Source organism: Bombina bombina, chromosome 1, assembly GCF_027579735.1.
Source record: "Bombina bombina isolate aBomBom1 chromosome 1, aBomBom1.pri, whole genome shotgun sequence".
Classification (NCBI taxonomy): Eukaryota; Metazoa; Chordata; class Amphibia; order Anura; family Bombinatoridae; genus Bombina; species Bombina bombina.
The window spans coordinates 450,369,807-450,395,193 of record NC_069499.1 but is presented as its reverse complement, the minus strand read 5'-3'; the positions used below and the strand labels follow the sequence as shown (position 1 = coordinate 450,395,193).

At 35.8% G+C, this 25,387-nt stretch overlaps 1 protein-coding gene across 1 annotated transcript in view; it reads left to right on the top strand.

Annotated features, from left to right (window-relative positions):
• Positions 1 to 25,387, top strand: part of SLC25A12 (solute carrier family 25 member 12) — a 402,930-nt gene that overhangs the window by 198,377 nt on the left and 179,166 nt on the right. Inside the window, exons 10-11 of the mRNA XM_053698431.1 lie at positions 12,575 to 12,659; positions 21,776 to 21,928. Of these exons, the coding sequence (XP_053554406.1) occupies positions 12,575 to 12,659; positions 21,776 to 21,928 (238 nt within the window). The remainder of the gene's footprint in view (positions 1 to 12,574; positions 12,660 to 21,775; positions 21,929 to 25,387) is intronic.

Sequence of the window (25,387 nt, the reverse complement as noted above, 5' to 3'; positions counted from 1 at the left end):
TTTCTCTTTATTTTAGCTAGGTAAGCTATTAAATAGTTAATAACTATTTAATAGCTATTGTACCTAGTTAAAATAAATTGAAAGGTACCTGTAAAATAAAAATAAATCCTAAGATAGCTACAATATAATTATTATTTATATTGTAGCTATATTAGGGTTTATTTTATAGGTAAGTATTTAGTTTTAAATAGGATTAACTTAGTTAATAATATAAATATGATTTAGATGTATTTAATTAATATTTAAGTTAGGGGGGTGTTAGGGTTAGTGTTAGACTTAGGTTTAGGGGTTAATAATTTTATTACAGTGGCGGCGGTGTAGTGGGGGGCAGGATAGAGGTTAATAAATTTATTATAGGTGGCGACGGTGTAGGGGGGGCAGGATAGGGGTTAATAAATTTAAGATAGGTTGTGGCGGGTTCAGGGAGCTGCGGTTTAGGGGTTAAACTATTTATTTATTTGCGGCGAGGTGCGGGATCAGCAGGATAGGGGTTAATAACTTTATTATAGGGGTGCAGGATAGGGGTTAATAGGTATAATGTAGGTGGCGGTGGGCTCCGGGAGCGGCGGTTTAGGGGTTAAGACATTTATTATAGTTGCGGTGGGCTCCGGGAGCGGCGGTTTAGGGGGTAATAACTTTATTTAGTTGCGGCGGTGTAGGGGGGGGCAGATTAGGGGTGTTTAGACTCGGGGTACATGTTAGGGTGTTAGGTGTAGACAGCTCCCATAGGAATCAATGGGATATCTGGCAGCAGCGAACTTGTACTTTCGCTATGGTCAGACTCCCATTGATTCCTATGGGATCCGCCGCCTCCAGGCTGGCGGATTGAAAACCAGGTACGCTGGGCCGTAAAAGTGCCGAGCGTACCTGCTAGTTTTTTGATAACTAGCAAAAGTAGTGAGATTGTGCCGCACTTGTGTGCGGAACATCTGGAGTGACGTAAGAATCGATCTGTGTCGGACGGAGTCCGGCGGATCGAAGCTTACGTCACAAAATTCTACTTTTGCCTGTCTGAAGCCTTTGATAACTAAGGCGAATCAGCCTCGCCACAAATACGCTGTGGAATTCCAGCGTATTTGAGGTTGACGGCTTGATAACTAGGCCCCAGTGTGTTCTTACTGTGTTAATTCTGTGCTGGGTACCTTGATTACTGTGACATGGAACAGTCTGCAACTGTGGTTTCTGGGCTAAACCCTTTGCAAGAAATGTCTGCTGATTGAATTTCCAACCAACAAGTGAATGCTTTGTAAATTGTCTTTTATACATGAGGACAGTAGGATAATTTACTGTTATATTTGTTTAAATTTTCCTAGGTATATTGATTTAGTGGTACTTACTATTATAATTTAGATCCTTTAGAAGTTAGTTTAGCAAAATAAGTAATCAGTGTATTGCAAGCTTATATTATTGCTTCTAGTGCAGCATTGCCATTTTGTAGAGATCTCTTTATGCATTCTAACCAAACTAATGCTATATTTTTTTTCTTTAAAGTACCGTTTTCTCCTTTTGTTGCTGTTGTACAAAGGAGTTCTACTCCAAGATTCAGGAATTGCATCACTCTTCAATGGACGGCTATACCTACTCTAGGTCAGCGCATAGTTTTGGTCTGATAATCAGTCCAGCTTTAGAAAAATTGAAAAACTATCTCCTCAGTTTGTGTTTTGACGGTTAGTTAATTTCTTATGGTCAGGAATTTAATCCTGATCAAGTTATGGCATACATTTTGGCAGGACTAAGACTTTAGTTTTTTAGGTGTCCAAGAACCTAATCCGGCTACACAAAAAAACAAAGATCAAATATTTAGATTTCTCTCTTTTACTAATCTTCTAGAGGTATTTTCCATTCCTGAGGCCATGTCAGAATTTTTTTTCTAGGACAAGGCCTCGCCAGGATTTACTTTACTCTGTTTTCTGAGTTTTAAAGATGTTCCCTTTATCAGCTTGTATTGTAGAGCTTTGGGGAATCTTTTTGTAGTTGGATGTGTCAATTTTCAGTTCAGCCATATGAATGATATACCCTTCATGGACAGTTTATTCTTCAGTGCCCCTGTGTATATGAAATTTGGTTTCTTTTTTTGAAAGGCCTTGTTTTCTACAAGGGGGTTCTCTGTTATATTAGAAACCTTTTTCCACTTAAAAATAGCTTGCACTTTCAATCTAGAATCTATTCTAGTTGGTAGGTTATTCCTTTCTCAAAGAGGCCTAGTTTCTGTATGCCCGGAATCTCTGGAATATAATGTGGTCATAGTCTTGTCTTCAGGCGTACATTTCTTTCAGTTGGCTATATGTTCGGAAGTTTTGGGTGAATGGTTTCACCATCAGTTGTTTTTTTGGGTTTTTTTGCCTTTACATGCTCTATTTCAGCCTTATCTACTTGGCTGGCAGAGATCTCATTGTGTTTTGTGTGTAAATCTGTCAGTTTTCTAGTGGTTTATTTATCAATTATCTTCTGGTGGCTTTCTTTTTTCATTCCTCCTGGACTATAATTTCTACTTTTTTTAAGTCCTCTTGAGTTAGAGTGCAGTCTGGGAGTTGAGGATAGTGCAGGAAGTTGGTTTTCCTTTGAGGCGTGGTTACCTGCTGTCTTTTTGGTTCTCAAACTACTTTTTTTTAGTTAGGTAAGACACTTTTGTCTGTGTTTTTTGTCAGACAATGTCTCTGCTGAGGTATATTTTTTAATTTTTGTAGGGGTACCTCTAGTTTCCATATCAACATAGGCAGTCACTCGAATTTCACTTGACCTGTGTACTGTACTCTGTCTGCATTTCACATCCCATAAGTGATCTTTTGAGAGGATGTTTGCTTCAGTTTACAGTTTCTTCATCTGAGGAAAGAGTTTCTCCTTTCAGTTTTTTTTTTTACAGAGGTGTAATATATGTCATATTTCACATTTTGATCTTATGGTCAATTGTTTAAACCTCTTTTTTTCCAGATGCCTTGCCAGAGCCTGAGATACGTATTCATATTTTATATGGCTACTGTAGCTATTTGGTAATTTGTTTAGCTTATCATTTTTTTACATTTATTTTAGCACTTAGTGACATAGTTAATATCAAGCTCTCTTGCTAATCAGTAATTCTGATTGTTCCAGCTTGATCATGGACTTTTCAGCTTGTTTCTTGTAAGATATCTGGCATTCAGATCTTTGCTTTAAACCTAGTCTCAGTAAGTCTAATAGACATTTTCTCTTTCTGAGGCCCTTAGTGGTTTTAAGGGTTTTACAAACTCTTCCTTTAAATCTTGAATGTTTTATCCATTCTGATTATTTTGAAGTGACTACTTCTTTTGCAATCTCTTCACCAGCAGAGTGTCTGGTTTATTTGCTTTTTTTTCTCCTATTAGGATAAGAATTTTTAAAATTGATGGTTCATTTTATTTGGCTGCATATGGGTCAGAGGACTACAGTCATTACTTAGCTTTCTGGTTAAAGCAGTCATTAATTATGGCTTCTTGGAATCAGGAATTTCCTTTCTGAATTTTTAAAGCCCATTCTATGGTTTAGTTTTTACTTTGTGGGTTTTTTTCTCCCTTCTATTTTGGAATTGCTTTAGGAAAGTTCTGCCTTATTTTATTCCCCACCCATTTACTAGTGGACTCCACAGCTTGGGTATTAGTTCCCAGGAGTAATGGCTTGTGGACTCTCACAACCTTGTGGAAGAAAACAAAATGTATGCTTACCTGATAAATTTATTTTATGGCGATGAGAGTCCACAAGACCCACCATCTTTTATTTTTCCTGTTGGTGGCAGTTTATTATGCACCTCATTTCCCTAACTTTGTCCTTTACTAATTCTTTGTTATTCTCCTTTCTCACCTGTATGTTAGTCTGGAGAGCTGAGAGGGATTAAAAGCTTGTGCAAGGTGGGGTATCTTTGCCTCCTCCTGGTGGCCAGGTGTTGAATTGCTAGTGGACGCTCACCACCATGAATGAATTTCAGGTGAGGAAACATTTTTTGTTTTTCTACAAATGAAAATAATCTTTTCTTCAAGTTTGCGCTTGTGCAAAAGCCATAGCAGGGGTTCGTAGTGTGGCCCATAGAAATCTGTGTGGAGAGGGACTTGACATGGCAGCGCTATCTGATCTTCAGATGTTATTGTGCCTGAGGTTGTCAACTTGTTATATAAGCGCAAGAATAAGAGGGCTATTGATTTAAAGGGACATGAAACCCAAAATGTTTCTTTCATGATTCAGATAGAGAATACAATTTTAAAAGACCTTCTAATTTACTTATTTTATCAAATCTGCTTTGTTTACTTTGTTATTCTTTGTTGAAGCGATATCTAGATAGGTAGTGTGCACATGTCTGGAGCACTACATGACAGGAAATAGTGCTCTTCCTAATGTATAATATTGTTGCAAAACTGCTGCCATATAGTGCGGCAGACACTCCTGAACTTATCTTCCTGCTTTTCAACAAAGGATAACAAGAAAACAGAAACTTTTGATAATAGAAGTAAATAAGAAAGTTGTTTAAAATTCTATATTCTATCTGAATCATGAAAGAGAAATTTGGGTTTTATGTCCCTTTAACTTTAGTGATGTTAGTGCTCTCCACTAACCTAGGCCATAATGTGTTCATTTATTGCAAGACTGCAGACAAATATTGCCTTTATAAGCCGTTTACGGTACCTTGTTTGATTTAGAAATACAACAATTGGTAGTTTTTATAGTTTTATAATGGACTCGTAATGGTTCCTGGGAGCCGAGAAGCCATAACTTCTAACATTTTACATTTGGATTCTGTGTTTGTGGACTGTTCTGCATAAACCTATATAGGATCCTTTACTAGTCAGCAAAAAGTGTTTTGTTTTTCATTTTCTGGCCAGCTCTTACATTGTGTATAAATGCAGTAGATAGAAATCTATAAATTGACTTAATATCTGCAGGCCAACACATGTTCAGCTTTGGCTTTCAGGAAAATAGTAGGTGTGTCCTGCATATTCATTGACAGCCGTGGGGATGGTTCATTAACATTTCAGTGAAATGAAGATGTAAACTTGTTTCCGACTGGTTTCCTTGAATTACATTACTTACACCAAATGGGTTAAACATATTGAGAGAAAATGAATAACAAAAGGGTAGTGACATTGCAGCACTGAAGCTATCATCAGGGGAGTGAGTTTTAATCCCTCCCTGAAAACATAATTATAGGTGGCCTTTTGAACTTTTGCAATTATCTTTGTTAGTTAGCAAGTGCAGGAAAGGCTTTGCTGGGTTAGAGCTGCTGTGCTGGCAGCCTGTCCTTATTGAGTGAATTGAACTCATGAAGCTTGACACAGTCTGATAAAACCACTGGAGCATATGCAAAGGTGCTGTCATCGCCCGGATCAGAGTGATTTAAAGTGCAGGCAGCCTGAGCAACTGTATAACTATCAGCCCATTATACTTGCTCCCCTTGGCAAGGCAGAGAACGAATGTTTGACGTCTGTTTTGTAGTAATATATTAGTACAGTTATGCAGAAGTATAAAGTGCTTTTTTTTATGTTTCATTTTACGTTTTGTTAAAGTTTTCAAGACAAAAAAAAATACAAAACCAGATTCTTCATCAACAGGGTGAGCACAGTAGACCAATGCAATGATGCATTATGTAAAGTAGCATAAAGCATAGAATAAAACTTTTTTTAATTTTTTTTTTATTGTTTATGTGATATGAAAAAAAGTAATTTGTCAACTTGTCATCATTAGATTCCTTAATAAAGTCCCACAGGTTTCAATAACATTTGTATGCCGATGACACCCAAATCTATCTCTCTGCACCAGACCTACCTCCTTCCTTACTAACCTATGCCACTAACTGGCTTTCTCATATCTCATCTTGTATGTCCTCTCAATACCTTAAGCTAAATCTCTCCAAAACCAATCTCCTGATTTTCCCCCCTTCCTCCAAAATCTACACCCCCCCCCAATTTTCTATAACTGTTCATAATTCCATCATTACCCCTTCACCCCATGCCCAATGTCTGTTAAACAAAATACTTACGGTACCCATGAGACATTTATTTGTACACAGTACATATTTTGGTTCAGAAATTAAATTATTTACACAAGTCTGACTGCTAAAAGGGAGGGTTCATTTTCTATTTGAGCTTCTATTGGAGTTTTAAAGGTACATCTCCACCCTTATCCTCCCTTATACAGTTCAGTGAAGTGGATGAAAACGCCATGGATCAAGTGCAGGAGAATATGACTGTAACTCTTTACTCATTGAAATCAGATAAGGAACGTGACTGTAATATCACTGAATTAGAAAGTATATTTTCAACTGATAAGTCATATTCAACACTGAGTCAATTATTTGACGAAATGGAGAAACATTTGATTAAAGAAAAGAGACTAAGTTGGGATATATGGATTTTAGAAAGATACCATACTTTAGGGATGGTCCCACGGGGATTAAGAATTAATAAATTCCCTACATTCCAGACAGACGATATGGACTTTATTACAAAATGGAATATGATATTAACAGATTGTTCATTAAGGTTGATCAAAATGATTATTGACTTTAAAATGGGACAATTAGTAATAACTAAAGAAGGGATCAAATCTACACAACAAGAATTAAACAGGAGAAGGGATGAAGAAAGTTATCTAAAGTTTGACAGCATACTGCATAAGAGTGTGGCAGAAGCGAAACAACTGCTAATGCAGATAAAACATGGAAAATACTTACGTGACCAGATGGACTATGATAACAATAGTGTATATGTGTGGAATAAAAAAGAAAGATTCCAACAGAGAAAATTGTCATATGGTACGAATAGAGGTTATAATAGATCAAGAGGTAGGGGAAGAAGGTCTAATGAAATTGAAAAGAAAGTAACTTTTACTGATAGTGAAGGAGAATCTTCTTGGGGAGAAGATTCTGCATCAGGGGGGGAAGATGATAGGCCCCTCTCAATAGAGAACTTAGACCCAAATTCCACAGTAGTAAGATCAAGAACGAATGCCCCTCCTACTGTATCTATCCTAAAAAGAAATAGTGAACAAAACAAATATGTTGAAACTCCTTCCCTTTTATCAGATAAGACATCAGAAGAGATTGAAATAGAACAGGTTTTTCCCATGCCCCAACGGAGACCCAGAGGGGGAGGGAGAGGAAGAGGAAGAGGAGCAGGAAGAGGTATAGGCAAGGAAGAATGGAACAGACAGGAGTACAATTCCCCACAAGCGAGTTACAATCCCCCGCAGGAGAAATACCAATTACGCAGAGGCAGCAGGGGGAGAATACTTGCACAGACGAAGTACAAATAAAAAGTGTGTTAAATCTTTTAAAGTATGTTTTGACTCCTGAACAAAATAAAGTACTGTCATTGGGTTTAGGCTTCTCACCCTCTACAACCTTTAATTTATTTCAAACGCTCATAGACGTAAATGGGTTAATAAGAAATCTTACATTAAAGAAACATTTTGCTAAAACTAATGATGGTATGTTAAATGAGACAATTGATCAAACTGTTAATGAACATTGCAACACAGGGCTGACCTTTTTGGAAACCTGTGATGTGATTGCAATGGAAACACTTCTCTCAGAGAACATACCAGATATCTATGACCAAAATACACAATTACCCATTTTTAAAAATAAATCAAAATTTTACCCAATACAGGATAGGGGTCCTATTCTTGTAACCTTTCAGAGAAGAATAGAAAAAGAACTAACTGAATTATCCAATCAAATAAATACACAGAGAAATAGCAAGAATAATCTAACATTCAAGGAAAGAAAAGCCCTTGAGGAGCTTAGTACTAATAAAGACATCACTATCAGAAATGCGGACAAAGGTGGGTCCGTTGTTGTAATGGATAGACAGTGGTTTGTGAATGAGGCCCACAGACAGTTGAATGATACATCACAGTATATTAAACTCCTTGGAAATCCCACAAATAAATTCTCTAGGGAATTGAGACATCTAGTAGGTGATGGCAGGGAACTAGGTATTTTTAATCAAGATACAGTGCAATATCTAATTAATGAACATCCAATTGTACCGATTTTCAATCACTTGCCAAAGGTGCATAAATCCCTCATAAATGTAACAGGAAGGCCAATAGTTAGTGGGATTGGCTCATTAACAGAAAGACTATCACAGTGGTTAGACTCCATCCTACAGCCAATTGTGTTAAATTTATATAGTTATCTGAGAGATACTAAAGGTCTTTTAAACCTTCTAAGTGATTTTGAGTGGAAACAACAATATGGATGGTTAACTATAGATGTAAAAGCATTGTACACATCAATACAACACAGCAAAGGCCTAGAGGCCATTGAATTTTTCCTAAGAAGATCAGGCAAATTTAGTGACATCCAAGTGGGATTTATATTGAACGTAACTAATTATCTCTTGACACACAATTATTTTCTGTTTGAGGGCAGCTACTACCTCCAGAGATGTGGAACGGCCATGGGGGCTAAATTTCCCCCTCTTATGCCAACCTTTTCATGGGTTGGTGGGAGCTGTTCCACATCTTTGGAGATAGTGGCTGCCAGCAGGGCAGAATTAAATTCTATAGAAGATTTATAGATGATCTAATAATAATATGGGATGGAGATGAGAGATCAGCAGAAAACTTCATAAAAAGACTCAATGACAACAGAGTAGGGATCAGCTTTACCTATCATTTTGATAAAGAAAGCATTGAATATCTGGACATTAAAATACAAGGATCTGAAAATGAGGGAATATTAAGCACTATTTTCAGAAAACCGATATCTGGAAATACAGTGCTTCATGCTAAAAGCTGTCACCCAAAAGGCATCTTCAAGGCAATAACTAAAGGCCAATTCACGAGGCTAAGACGAAATTGCACTAAGAAAGATGAGTATAACAAACAGGCCCGGGACCTAGAAACTAGATTGAAGGAGAGAGGGTACAGTGCTCCAATGGTAATGGAAATAAAAGAGACCATAGGAGAAGTTGACAGGGACAGTTTGCTGAAAAATAAACAAAAGAGGAGTAGTATGAGATCACCTGATAAAGGTATATATTTTGTCACTGATTACAGTGACCAATATCATACAATTTGTGATATAATAAAAAATAACCTATCTATACTAAGTGCAGATGACCACCTAATGAATGTAGCAAAGAAAGGATGTCAGTTCTCTTATAGGAAGGCAAAAACGATAGGCAATATCGTAGCTCCTACTAAACTACAAGAAAACAAAGTTAACTCAAGCTCTTGGTTAAGCTGTGTAGGAGTATACCCGTGCAGCAACCGTACATGTACTGCATGTGAGTATCTGAATCCAGGGGATGAATTTAAAAGTGAGGCCACTGGACGAACATTTAACCACCATGAATGTTTAAATTGCAGATCTGTAAATTGCATTTACTTGTTAACATGCATCTCCTGCAATATACAGTACACAGGCCTTACAACAAGGGAGGTAAGAAGTAGGATACGGGAGCATGTCACAAATATCAAGACAGGAACTATGACTACTCCCCTTATAGAACATTTTACGAGGAAACATAATAAAAGTCCAAATACGTTGAGATGGACTATAATTCAGAAAGTTAGGGCACCTGCTAGAGGAGGAAACCTAGATTACATCTTAGGTAAACAAGAAGTTTACTGGATGATAAAACTGCAGACCAGATTTCCAAAGGGTCTAAATATGGAATCCGATGTAATAAACTTCTGGCAGTGAATAAACCCTTAAAAAGAAAAGATAAGCTAAGGAAAATAATGAGTTCAGAACGAAAATGGATGTTTAAACAGTATTTAGCGGCTTTCTAATTACCAAAAAACAACGCCAAAGCCATATATGTCTGCTATTTCTGAACAAAGGGGATCCCAGATCTGTGCCATAATTGCACAAGCTGTTTGTAAATAATTTCAGTGGGAAACCTAAAGTTTGTGAAAAAATTTGTGAAAAAGTGAACGTTTTTTTTATTTGATCGCATTTGGCGGGGAAATGGTGGCATGAAATATACCAAAATGGGCCTAGATCAATACTTTGGGCTGTCTACTACACTACACTAAAGCTAAAATTAACCCTACAAGCTCCCTAATTAACTTCTTCACTGCTGGACATAATACATTTGTGGTGCGCAGCTGCATTTAGCGGCCTTCTAATTACCAAGAAGCAACGCCAAAGCCATATATGTCTGCTATTTCTGAACAAAGGGGATCCCAGAGAAGCTTTTACAACCATTTGTGCCATAATTACACAAGCTGTTTGTAAATAATTTCAGTGAGAAACCAAAAATTGTGAAAAATTTAACTTTTTTTTTCATTTGATCGCATTTGGCATTGAAATGGTGGCATGAAATATACCAAGATGGGCCTAGATCAATACTTGGGGTTGTCTACTACACTACACTAAAGCTAAAATTAACCCTAGAAGCTCCCTACATGCTCCCTAATTAACCCCTTCACTGCTGGGCATAATACACGTGCGGTGCGCACTGCGCAGTGGCATTTAGCGGCCTTCTAATTACCAAAAAGCAACGCCAAAGCCATATATGTCTGCTATTTCTGAATAAAGGGGATCCCAGAGAAGCGTTTACAACCATTTATGCCATAATTGCACAAGTTGTTTGCAAATAATTTCAGTGAGAAACCTAAAGTTTGTGAAAAAATTTGTGAAAAAGTGAACATTTTTTTTATTTGATCTCATTTGGCGGTGAAATGGTGGCATTAAAAAATATACCAAAATAAGCCTAGATTAATACTTTGGGATGTCTTCTAAAAAAATATATACATGTCAAGGGATATTCAGGGATTCCTGAAAGATATCAGTGTCCCAATGTAACTAGTGCTAATTTTTTTTAATAAATTGGTTTGGAAATAGCAAAGTGCTATTTGTACTTATTGCCCTATAACTTGCAAAAAAAGCAAAGAACATGTAAACATTGGGTATTTCTAAACTCAGGACAAAATTTAGAAACTATTTAGCATGGGTGTTTTTTGGTGGTTGTAGATGTGTAACAGATTTTAGGGGTCAAAGTTAGAAAAAGTGTGTTTTTTTCAATTTTTTCCTCATTTTATAATTTTTTTTTATAGTAAATTATAAGATATGATGAAAATAATGGTATCTTTAGAAAGTCCATTTAATGGCGAGAAAAACTGTATATAATATGTGTGGGTACCGTAAATGAGTAAGAGGAAAATTACAGCTAAACACAAGCACTGCAGAAATTTAAAAATAGCCCTGGTCCTTAAGGGAAAGAAATTGAAAAATGGCCTTGTCCTTAAGGGGTTAATTATCGAGAATGATTGTGATCAGAAAAATAGGACTGGCAAGTATAGGTACAATTTTCACAGAAACGATAATGAAAAAGGTGCTGCCGATAAGCAATAAAAATGGCTGATTGTGTTCACGTGGACATTGAAAATGATCCAACACCAGCTGTTATAATGGTAATAATTATAAAACAATAGATTGTGATCAACCTCTTAAAGGGACACTGAACTCAAATTTTTTCTTTCATGATTCAGATAGAGCATGAAATTTTAAGCAACTTTCTAATTTACTCCTATTAAAATTTTTCTTCGTTCTCTTGCTATCTTTATTTTAAAAGCAGGAATGTAAATCTTAGCAGCCAGCCCATTTTAGGTTCAGCACCATGGAGAGCGCTTGCTTATTGGAGGCTTACATTTACCCACCAATAAGCAAGCATAACCCAGGTTCTCAACCAAAAATGGTCCGGCTCCTATGCATCACATTCCTGCTTTTTAAATAAAGATAGCAAAAGAATGAAGACAAATTCATAATAGGAGTAAATTAGAAAGTTGCTTAAAATCTCATGCTCTATCTGAATCATGAAAGAAAAAAATTGGGTTTAGTGTCTCTTTAATGAATATATATATTTTTTGTTTCACTGTGCATGCATATTCATTTGATCACACAGAGTGAGTGGTTTTCCTAATCTTGCCAGTTCGCCAATGTCTTCATATTTTTCAGAAGCAAATGACTGGGTTTTTGAATAATTAAGTAAGCCTTGGGGAAAACGTATTGCAAGAGCAATTTCAAATTGCAGTCTACATTAGTGATGGCAGGGACTGTAGGGTTTTGTGAATAAAAACAATGTAAATTGTCAATAGGTAACTAGAAGTCAGTAGAATACTAGTTCTTGACTACTTGCAATATGAAGTACGCTAGAAAAGGTGGCTTTAACATTTTTTTATTATTATTATTTTAAGATTGGCACCATGTGCAAGCATAAAACATTTTATTTATGTGTAGGCTTAATATTGTTTTGAACTAACCACACCAGACTTGTCTAGTTTCCACATTTGTAAATCAATGTTAGATTTATAAACTTTAATCAAACAAATTTGGTCAAATTTATGCTCTTCATTGCTTGCCTGCAAATATGGGATTAACTTCTGCTGTCAATAATGTCATTAGATTTTGCAGCTAGCAAAACATTGTGTTTAATTTCAAACGTTATAGAACTTTTTTTTTTTTTCTTTTACAATTAAGAAAAACGTTTTAATAAAGGTGAAATTGTAAACTGGAAAAATTCAGTGTGCATCTTAATGCAATACCTTTATTCTCTGCAATCTGTTCTGTCCTGTGTATATTCCTGGTTGACAAAACTCTTACAATTTCTTTCCTCAGCAAACCTACAGTGATATGGGAAGGCCTATCTGGCTCCAGGTTGCTGAGTCTGCCTACAGATTCAGTTTGGGTTCAATTGCTGGAGGTGAGTGATAAGTCTGTGCACTATTTTCAAGGTCGAGTTAACGTAATATTATCTCAATAGACCAGCACGGATCAGCTAAGGTGCTGTGCATTGTTCTATAGAACAGGAACTGGAGGGCTATGTAAAGTGTTCTTTCTTTTTGCCCATGATCAGAAGAACCGACAGTGGCACCCATGGCTCCAGACAGTCTTCCGGCAAAACTTCCATAATAACATAGCATTTCCCAATACAGTACTCATAGCTCACATTAATTATGCTTGATGGCAGTGATACAAGGAAAGGAGAAAGTGAGATGAAAGGAAGAGGGAAAACAAAGAGATTACAGAAAAATAAAAATGAAATGAAAAAAGATTAGAATTAAATTATGGATGCAAAACCACTACTTTTGTTTTAATTGAATACATCTGAAATGGGGGAATTTCTTGAACATAATTTGTTCAGTGCTTCATAATATGTACTGAGAAAATGATGGAAGAAAAGATGATCATATCTAGGGAAATAAAATCTTTAACCTATGGCGTGCCAGGATTTGTAGAACATCACTGATCGCTGGTGCATCATGGTACCAATCTTTGACAGAGAATGATCTTACTGTGTAAAGTTAGTAATGTTACTAAACTGAAATAGTTTTTAATAATATAAATCTTTACACTTTTGTCAAAAATATTTTGAAAATAAAGCAACTGCTTCTGTATGTTGTATGATTCTAAATAAATAAATATATTATAAAATGAAATGCCAAGGTTAACATTTTATATTTGTATTCCCCAATGGCTTACATTAGAAATCTTGGGCCTAGAGTATGTTTCATCAAGCTTGTCCCATCAATTGTATATAAAAACCTAAGAATATAGAGAAATATAGTTACAAACAATAAAAGAAATATGCTACTTAGTTTTTTTTATTCATTACTGTCCATACATGGGTATCATTTTAAAGTCTTCTTTGCTTATATGGAGAAAAAAACAACAACATACTTTTTAGAAGTAAATCGAGGCAAAAGCTGGTAAGTTAAATGATAAAAGGAGTTTGCAAATGTTATTTTTACTGAGTATTATTAAACTTACGGGAAATTGAATTTGATGGGTTAAAGGTACATACAAGTGTAAAAACAATATGCTCTAAAGTGTGAGAGTATTTTATTATTGCACTATTACTTGAGCTTCACAGTAACAATGTACTACTGGGTGCTAGCTGGTTATTAGTTGCTACTCACATATGCCTCTTGTTATTTGCTCACCGGATGTGTTCTGCTAGATTCTAGTAGTGCATTGCTGATCTGCAGCTGATTTTAACCATGTGTTTAAACCTTTCACATGGGTTAAATACAAAGTTATATGAAAGAAAGGCTCACATGTATTAAAAGGCAAGCAGACAAGCTTCTCAACTTGAGAAGTTGTCTGCACACCTTTGCAGCATACGAGCGTTGCCTGTATGTATTATTACACACTCAAGTGAGCGTGTAAAGCTTGCCCTTTCTTTTGCGTGACCAATCACGAGAGAGAAGGGCATGTCAATCACCCAGAGCAAGCTTGTGGTGGTTTCTCTCCGCCACCTCAGAAGAGTGACTGCTGCTTCTTGCATGGAGCCCAGACAGTGCAATAATAAAATTATATAACTTATTTTCTTTTTGCACTTTCATGTTCCTTTAATATCCCTTTAACTCAAGTATTTGTTCTAAAACACTATGGTATACAGTTCTGCATTTAATAGACAATACTATAAAGAAGAATATGCACAGATACTGATCTAAAAATCCAGTATAAAACCTTTTTAAAAACTTACTTAGAAGCTTCCAGTTTAGCACTATTGATGAGGTTAGGCTGGGACACCCAGTGAAAGGGGCTGGGAAAACAAGAAGAGCAGATACTCCCCACCTCCCCCCTTCCCTGCATATGAAAAGACATATAACATAAACAGGAGCCAGCTGGAGTCTGTATACGCGTGTATACATCTGACATTGTGGGGCTTGGTTAGGAGTCTGAAAATCATCACAATGTTATTAAAAAAAATTAAGCAAAACTATACATTGTTACAAAAACACTCCAAGATGGTTTTCTCTTGTAAGGTGTATCCAGTCCACGGATCATCCATTACTTGTGGGATATTCTCCTTCCCAACAGGAAGCTGCAAGAGGATCACCCACAGCAGAGCTGTCTATATAGCTCCTCCCCTAACTGCCACCCCCAGTCATTCTCTTGCAGCTCTCGACAAGCATGGAAGCAGTTAGAGAGATGTGGTGTTTACTAGAAAAGAAGTTTAAAAAACATAAGCGCTTCCTAAGTGACTGGCACACTTACTTAAATATGTAAATTCTGAAAAATATGCCAGAATAGTTAAATAAGTATAGATATACACACACATAAAAAGTGCAATGCAATATGCAGTAAGCAAAAAAGCAAACAATGTTAGTATTAGTATAATTCTGTAACAAAGCACAAAGACAACACGCTCCCAATGTATGATAGTACCTGACCTTAGTATGTTTGAAAAGGTCCCAAGTAGGAGCGGTAATTCAAAAGATGATAGAAACAGAGCTGATGTGCCCGTTAGACGCTGTACCCGCAATCTCAGCGGGATAGACTGAAGAGCCTTCGCTGCTGCGGTGTATTGATAGAAGTGCTGCTCCGTGTGAAAAAGGGTCTCCGGTGACACCTTTATGTAGGAAAACTGTGAAATACAAAAGGAACAAAAGCGCACAGCCCAATCTAAGAGTAAAAGTCTTTACTGAAAGATAAAAGTGCATAAACAATAATAAACGTACAGGATAAAAACAATTAGATGCAGTGTGTGATTATATCACCGTAAAGAGACTCCCCCACAGTTAAGGTGTATGCAGAGCTGCCGGAAACACTGGGATCTTTAGTCAGTCAGTCCGCTGTTCCTCAAGCCAAATGCATAAAATCCATTCGTGTTGCAGCCGGTCAGCTGTTCTGAAAGTCTTAACGGGGGTGAGTACAGATGCCTCAACGCGTTTCCTCTGGTCTCCACCAGACTTCTTCAAGAGGTTAGTTTACATCACAGCCTAATGTGATGTCTTTTAAAATGTCTGTTCACAGGTAACCGGTATCAATCTCAATTGTGGATAGGTGGGTCAAAATGTCCATCACAGACCTAACAGCTGACAGGTAAATTAGAAACTGAGACACACCTATGATTCTCCTTTCTAGAATTAACCCTGTGTGGGCAAATTATTCTGAAAGGTCATTACCTGATATTCTATACAACAAAATCAATTAATATGAGAAAGTAAATCACAACAATGGTCATACAAAAACATTACAAGACTAAATAAAATATATATGTGTATATGCATAAGAAGTCATATATAAAAAATGTATCTATAAGTCTCTAATTCTGAAACATAGAGAAATATAGTGGAACTCTAAGAAAAAAAGTGTCTATATGTGTATGTTATGAAGTGCGCTCTCCCTGTGGGGATGAAGGGACACAAGAAATGTTAGATATAGAAAATGCATAAAATGAACCCTATGCCACACTAAAAATAGCACAAATAGAGGCAAAACTGTAAAAAGGTGCATCCTAAAACTAAGGCGTATTTAACCTATGTAATGGAAGAATCTTTAAACCAGTTATGAAAATTAGCATTAGCAAATCTGTTCATGCATGCTCATATTGGAAACTAACTAAAAACAAGTTTGTAACCCATATTTTAATCTAATGGGAACAAGTTACCAGTCCTATTATTACAATTACATGAATGCTTGTAAATCAAGGTCAATATTGAGCCCCCGACTACTTGTAGTATTTAGGGTACCTAACTCGTGTATCCAATATGTTTCTCGTTGGCGCAATGTTTTCAACCTATTGTTTGAAGCATAAGGAGCAATCAATGACCTTGATTTTTAAACTTTTAGGATCCGAATTGTGGAAAATTCTAAAATGTTCTGGAACACTATGACCTTCGAACTTATTTTTAATATTGTTCCAGTGTTCATTAAACCTAGTTCTAACTGTGCGTTTGGTTCTTCCTACGTAAAAACAATTGCAATCACAGGTAAGGAGGTATACGACGTATACTGATTTGCATGTGAACTTATTCTTCACTCTATATGTTTTTAGATTATGAACATCTTTGAATGAGTCTCCTTTATCTATGTGTTTACACATACCGCACTTGTTAGTGTTACATGGAAAGTCCAGTGTTTATTGAGCATCTTTTCAATATCCCTACTACCTTGACTATATGTGGTTATAAACCTAATCTCATCCCGTTCTTTATTATTATTTCCCTTACTTATGGGATTGAGCATCTCCTTCCTATCCATATTAAGGACCCTCGGTTTGACACTGTGTATTAGATGGGGATCATATCCTTTATCTAAAAACCTTTTATCTAATAGGTCAGATTCCTTGTTAAAATCATGTATATAGGTGCAATTTCTCCTTACTCTCTGATATTGCCCTAGAGGTATATTTGTCTTCCATCTAGCTAAATGCCCACTTTCAGCATTAAGGAAACCATTTTTATCCGTCGGTTTCCTGTAATTTCTAACTGCCACTCTATCGTGTTGGTCTATAAAAAATTCAGGTCTAGAAAATCTATTTCCTTATGTTGAATGTTGCTAGTGAATTTTAAGTTCATGTTATTCATATTCATATGTTCAAGAAATGGACTGATTAGTGTTTTGTCACCCTTCCAAACAATAATAATGTCATCTATATACCTGAAATATTGTTCTATATGTTCACTGTAAGGGTTATTTTGCCAAATGTACAGATTCTCAAAATGGTTCATGTATAAATTGGCATACGATGGGGCGAAGGTCGTCCCCATCGCCGTGCCTTGTTTTTGTATGTAGAACTTGGATTCGAATTGAAAAAAATTAAATGAAAAAAAGAATGAAATCTATACCCGTTAGAATAAATTTAATTTGTGCAGATGGAAGAGAACTATTAACTAGTTGGTGTTTTACTGCATTGGTCCCTGCCGAGTGTGGAATACAGGTATACAAGGAACTAACATCACAAGTAATCCATAGACATGACTCGTCCCAATTCATGCCTTCAAATATTTTGATTGCATGTGTGGTATCCTTGATATATGATCTAGTTTTTTTTAACTAATGGTTGTAGAAAGTGGTCAATATAGGTTGACAGATTGCTTGTCACAGAGCCTATCCCTGATATTATGGGCCTCCCCGGTGGATCCACCAGGGTTTTGTGCACCTTGGGAAGGTGATAGAATGTTGGGATACTGGGATGTCGTTCAAGAATAAAATAATATTCATCACTATTGATAACATGCTCATTTTTAGCTGTTATTAGAATTTCTTGTAATTCTTTAATAAATTTGATAATCGGGTCAAATGTAATCTGTTTATAAGTATCTTTATCATTCACAATTCTGACAGCTTCCCTCAGGTAATCAGGTTTATTCTGCACAACAACGCCACTGCCCTTATCTGCAGCTCTTATAATTATGTTTGGGTCATTTTTTAAAGAATGTAGAACTTTTCTATCTTGACCAGTTAGGTTGTCATTGTATTTGTTGACCCAATTGCCTTTATTATATTCCCATATGTGGGACAGGTCTCTGTCAACTAATTTATTGAAAATCTTTATGTGCTCTCCCTGTGCACCTACAGGGAAAAAGGAGGAGGGCCTTTTTAAATTAGTATGTATGATCTTAGATGGAGAATAATTATAAGAGCTGCAGATAAGGGCAGTGGTGTTGTTGTGCAGAATAAACCTGATTACCTGAGGGAAGCTGTCAGAATTTTGAATGATAAAGATACTTATAAACAGATTACATTTGACCCGACTATCAAATGTATTAAAGAATTACAAGAAATTCTAATAACAGCTAAAAATGAGCATGTTATCAATAGTGATGAATATTATTTTATTCTTGAACGACATCCCAGTATCCCAACATTCTATCACCTTCCCAAGGTGCACAAAACCCTGGTGGATCCACCGGGGAGGCCCATAATATCAGGGATAGTCTCTGTGACAAGCAATCTGTCAACCTATATTGACCACTTTCTTCATTCCATAGATATCAAGCTTTTATCTTGGAAAGTTCAGTTTTTGGTAGCTATTTCCTCGGCTCGTAGAGTTTCCGAGTTATCTGCCTTACAGTGTGATTCCCCTTATCTGATCTTCCATGCAGATAAGGTAGTTTTGCGTACCAAACCTGGGTTTTTACCTAAGGTGGTATCTAATAAGAATATCAATCAGGAGATTGTTGTTCCGTCATTGTGTCCTAATCCTTCTTCAAAGAAGGAACGTCTATTACACAATCTTGACGTGGTTCGTGCTTTAAAGTTTTATTTACAAGCTACTAAAGATTTTCGTCAAACATCTGCTTTGTTTGTTGTCTACTCTGGACAGAGGAGAGGCCAAAAGGCTTCGGCAACTTCTCTTTCATCTTGGCTAAGAAGTATAATACGCTTAGCTTATGAGACTGCTGGCCAGCAGCCTCCTGAAAGGATTACAGCTCATTCTACTAGAGCTGTGGCTTCCACATGGGCTTTTAAAAATAAGGCTTCTGTTGAACAGATTTGCAAGGCGGCAACTTGGTCTTTGCTTCATACTTTTTCAAAATTTTATAAATTTGATACTTTTGCTTCTTCGGAGGCTATTTTTGGGAGAAAAGTTTTACAGGCAGTGGTTCCTTCCGTTTAAGTACCTGCCTTGTCCCTCCCTTCATCCGTGTACTTTGGTATCCCACAAGTAATGGATGATCCGTGGACTGGATACACCTTACAAGAGAAAACAGAATTTATGCTTACCTGATAAATTTCTTTCTCTTGTGGTGTATCCAGTCCACTGCCCGCCCTGTCATTTTAATGCAGGTATATTTTATTTTTTAAACTACAGTCACCACTGCACCCTATGGTTTCTCCTTTCTCTTGCTTGTCTTTGGTCGAATGACTGGAGGTGGCAGTTAGGGGAGGAGCTATATAGACAGCTCTGCTGTGGGTGATCCTCTTGCAGCTTCCTGTTGGGAAGGAGAATATCCCACAAGTAATGGATGATCCGTGGACTGGATACACCACAAGAGAAATAAATTTATCAGGTAAGCATAAATTATGTTTTTATAAATGAATCGTCTACAAAACTTTTATGCACAGAAAAATCTGGTGTACAATGCCCCTTTAAGATGACAACACTGTTGAATAAAGGCTTGTCTTCAGGAACACTTGTTTCTCTGATTTAATAGTAAATTAAAAAAAAAAAAATCTTTTTTTTTTTTATTTGTATTTTAATAGAACTTTGTTTTATATTTACTATAGGTAAGTACCAGAATATATTCAAAACTCACTTCCCAAGGATTTCCCTTTAAAATTTACATCTGTAATAAAAACAACCCCTTTGAAGCCATGGCCTAAACTTCCAGATGACATTCTTTGGTGCAAACTGAAACAGATGTTAGAACATTTTCTCTGAAAGTTCCAAGATGACATCTGCCTGCTGACTATTAATTATATATTTACATTTCAGAAATATTAAGAGAGAACCTTCTTAAAAATATGTAATTTGTCTTATGGAATTATATGTACATAGTATTCCTCTGCCACATTTTGAGAGCAACATCTATATATAATATATATATACAGTATAAGTATATATATATATATATATATATATATATATATATATATATATATATATAGTGTAAAAGTGTTCTCTGTTTTACAGGGAAATGTGGATTAAAAAATGAAAACACTAACAGCACTGTATGAGTTTAAAGCAGAGCTTTAATTATGCATACCATACATCCAAAATACACCTTTGATGTCAGTCAAGCAAGACATAACTAGTCTTTCAAACGTATACTTGAAGCTATCACAAGACATCATTCCTAAAGTGCATGGGGTTAACCATCTGTAGTCGATATCATTTTTAATAAAAAATATATCATAAATTGCAGTGAATCGGACCACTTGCAGGGTTGAATGCAGATCGCCCTGTATTAACTACAAATGACATATTTATATTGAATTGTTTCTTCAAGTATAAAGGGTGCTTTTCATAGTTTTATTAGTCAGAAAGTAAGGATCATTTCAGAGATGGATTTTGCCTTATTGGAATGATCTTGCCAAACCGGGTTCTCTATATTTAAAAGTTTCCAAATAAACCACAGCACCAAGGTAGTCTTTACAATATTATACCTTTATTTTCATGACACAATATATTTAAAAGTTTGTGGTGTTTTCCTTTTCTTACTATACTTCAGGAAACGTACAGATTAACACTCTAATGTATGTTTTATTATTAGAATACAAGTATAGGTGTTAATTACAACAATTGTGAAACAAGATATTTAACACACATTTGGAATTATTAAGCAAAAAAAAGGATTTAAATGTTTGTAAGATGTACATTGAGTGCACAATTCACATTTATCCCACAGTTAAATGAATTATTTACAGAAATATCTTTCATTTTAAAGCTCATCTGTTGCTGCCTCTCTGCTAGTGTTTTAGTTTTTGAGATTAGTCTGCATTATGAAAGTAAATAGCAATGTAGGCTTGCATTGTTTTTTGTTTAGAAGTCTTGACTTGCACTGCATTTGGGCCTGCAATACCTCTAAATAGCAGGAGCATGCTGCTATAGATATACATAGTCCTATAGGCTAAACCAACCGTGCTTGCAAAGAGTCGGCCAGAAGCAGCTTACAGAGGGGATAAAATGTTAGATATTTCCGTATTTCATTTATTTTAATCTGTGTGATAAATGGGCATTGTGCACTCATTGTACACGTGTCAAACACAGTAATAATTTTTTCTGCGTTTGCTATGTCCATTTTGGATTGATGTTTTTTAAATCTAGATTATTAAGTGCATCCTGCATTCAAACACAGGCAATCATTATCAAAACTAGAAAACCCTCTTGAGTATATGTACCTCTTCTTCTTTGCCAAGGCCAAATGTAAATGCGCTCCTGCGCTGATCTAAGCACTTATTGCATGGTTATACAGACTACAGCATTCAGAATGCACTCAAAAGGTGTAGAAAAAGCAGTTTTTTTTGTCAAAATAAAATGTATTTATTTTTATATACTTTGTTTTGCTGTTGAGTTAAGAAGACTTCTATTTTTCACGCCCTCATCTTATATATATATATATTTATTTTTTTTATTTCTAGCTGTGGGCGCTACTGCAGTCTATCCCATTGACCTAGTTAAGACTCGTATGCAAAATCAACGATCGTCATTTGTTGGAGAATTGATGTACAAAAACAGTTTTGACTGTTTTAAGAAGGTTTTACGTTATGAGGGGTTCTTTGGCCTTTACAGAGGTGAGTGGATTTAAAACTTCAACTATGCACCAGAATACTTTCTTTTAAAACCTTCATTTTTTGCTTATGGTCCTCACTGTTCATGTCCTAATATATGATACTGTAGACTATTTTAAAATGCATTTGCAAAAAAAAAAAAAAGAAAATATCCTTCCAATGCCAGATGCTGCATAACTGGCTACTATGACAATTAAGCAGTTTAACCTACACTAGCTGTTCTCCACAGAATAATTTTAATTGATAGTGTGGGAGTATGTACAGTACATAGCACATTCACACATATGGGTGTTGTTGCCAATGAAGAATAGAAAATGACATCTCACTTTGTGCTATAAAATACAGCAGCCTGTGTCCTGAGATGCCTATTGTACATGAATCTGCTTGGAATTTTGAAGGAGCAAAACAGACTGTCTGCCTTTTTCCCCAAGGATCTTTCTTGCACACCATCATTTCACACAAAGCATCATACATATGTTATAGTTCTATATGAGATTCCCAAATGAGAAGTATTTCTGATGGGCAGGGAGGGCAAAACGTATTTAGTTAAAGGGACATGAAACCCAAAATTTTTCTTTTATTATTTAAGTAGAACATACAATTTTAAACAACTTTCCAATTTACTTCTATTATCCAACTTGTTTCATTCTCTTGGTATCATTTGTTGAAGGAGCAGCAATGCACTACTGGTTTCTAACTGAACAAGTGCCAATGATAATCGGTATATATATGCAGCCACCAATGAGCAGCTAGAACCTAGGTTCTTTGCTGCTCCTGAGCTTACCTATATAAATCTTTCAGCTAAAGATAACAAGAGAAGGAAGCAAATTAAATAATAGAAATTAATTGGAAAGTTGTTTAAAATGGTATGCTCTGTCTAAATCATGAATGTCTAATTATGACTTTACTGCCCCTTTAATGTAGTAACTTATCATGAGCCCTTGAAGAATTAACACCTCCTATTCATTGAATTGTGTTGTCTCTTGAATATGTTTTGGTCAAACCTGCGGTTAAGCAGTTTGAGATTGCAATATAAAATGCTTAAATAGTAAAATAAATTTGTAATATACTTTCATTGTCTACTTTGCCACATTTTCCTGTAATTTAACCCTGAAAATTGTCCTGGAGACTGAAAAAGCATTTCAGGCTTTACACATATATCCCTGCCACATATTCCCCCATGTTTTTCTGTTTATGCAGATATTTTGTTAAAATAATGACAGTGACAAGTCCTGTCATCTATGGGCTCAATCCTGGATTGGTTCCTACAAATAAGGAAAGTGGTGGGTGGAGTTTGTCCAGTGAAAAACAATTGCAGTAAACACGCTCTTAGTTCTAACAACATACAGACTCTTCTAATTTGTTTAAGGGACATTAAACACCTTGAGATTATATCAAATGTTTAGTTTTGCATAATGAAACATAATTGCAATATATTTTCATTATTTATTTTGCCCCCTTTTCATGCAATTCATTCCTCCTTAAAATTAAGCAATTTCTAATTCTCAGAACTTTAAATGCAGCCTGCTGACTTCTCAAGGCTAACTGTGCAACATGCCTGTCCCTAATTGGCTTTATCCGATAACAACTACAAAGCAATGCACCTTATACTAACATTATGACTGTGGCTAGCCTTGTGGGTGGAGTTTTTGCTATTTGAAAAAAAATTGCAGTAAAAATTTTTTAATTTGTTTGTTTTAGAAAAGTTAAGACTTGGCTGATATGTTATTCTATAGCAGCACAACAGAAACAACTTGTTATTACAAGGTGTTTACTGTCCCTTTAAACTGAGTTTTATGAACCAATACACTTCTGTACTTTGCAGACTCTTTTTGGTTCTGAAGGGGTTTATCTCTTTTACAGAAGATAAATAGGGGAGTGATGATGCTGTGTGACTTGTCTCCTTCACAATATACAGTGGGTGTTCTTTTTGAAATGGTTCAGAGACCATGATGGGAGGAGCAGTTTCTTTGTATTCTCTTCAACTCCCCTTGCATTTAATAACTACCTTTCTGCAACGTAGAAGTCTTTTTTAAATTACAGACAGGGGGTTGAAAACGAAGACTTTTGAATTAGTGATTGGTTCGGTTCCTTCTGGTAAATGCTTAGACAACGATCATCCTTCTTATATCTTAGCTGTGTTGCATAAGTGAATTTAATAAAAGGGGCAAAGTTAAATATTGTGTGATTTGTATAGTTTCTACTCTGAAAAATGCTGTCACTTTGGTAAAGGGACATTTAGGATTTTTTTTTATCTATGTGCAGTATGTATCAGTAATTTAGCACTCTTTTACAAACGATCCGCAATAAAATAAATTTCGAAAACATTTAATGGTACATAAAAGTTTAAAAGGAAATGGTCTAATGCTTAACAGCATTTTATTTTTGTACTTTTTCTTCTATATAACTGTGTTTAACTTTTGCAATGGGATAACACATAGTTAAAGGGACATGATACCCAAATGTTGAAGCATTTGAAAGTGATGCATAGCTGTATAAAGCTGACTAGAAAATATCACCTGAACATCCCTATGTAAAAAAAGAAGATATTTTACCTCAAAATTTCCACAGTACTCCACAGCTCAGACTTTAAACAACCAATCAAAATGCTAGTCCCAGGACTTGCAAGGGGGTGTGCAGCACAGTGATGTTATTTCCCTACTTAGCTTAAGGAACTTTACTTTAAAATCTCATGTGATTTCAGTGAAATCCCAAGACATCTCAGCAAAGCAATGCATAACCTCAGCACTGATGAAACTGATTGGCTGCTGTTTTTGGTGTGTTTTTTTGGTTGTTTTCTTTTGTTGTTTTTTTTTAACTTGCATCTGGACAGAAGCTGAAGTATAACTGTTCATAGAGCACTAACTCTTCTGAGCTTAAGAAATTATGAGGTAAAATATCTTCCTTTTTTACGTAGAGATATTCAGGTGATATTTTCTTATCAGCTTTTTACAATTATGTTGCATCACTTTAGAGTGATATAGCACATGGGTAATATGTCCCTTTGAGATCAGCTCCAGAGTAGCATTGAGCTACTGAGTGCTTACTAAACATATCTGGTGACGCAGTGCCATCTATGTGTAACCACCAATCAGCAGTTAGCTCTCAGTAGTGTATTGCTGCTCCTGACCCTACTTTGGTATGCTTTTCAACAAAGGATGCAAAATGGAATGAAGTAAATTTGATAAAGAAGTAACATTTTAAGTCTTTTAAAATTCCATATAGTGTTCTCTCCAGGACATTTTTAGCGGGTGCACCACCTGAGTGATTTTACTGACCACCTGGCTAAAATTTTAGCCAATGTTAAGCTAAAATTAGCTAATATTAAAAATGTTACATTTTTATTGCACAAATGATCAGAATTTTTATTTTATTTTAAATTATGCAATTCATTTGTGCTGTGGATAGCAGTAAATTATGTAATCTTAGAAAATATTACACTGCCCCCACATGGCTACTTAA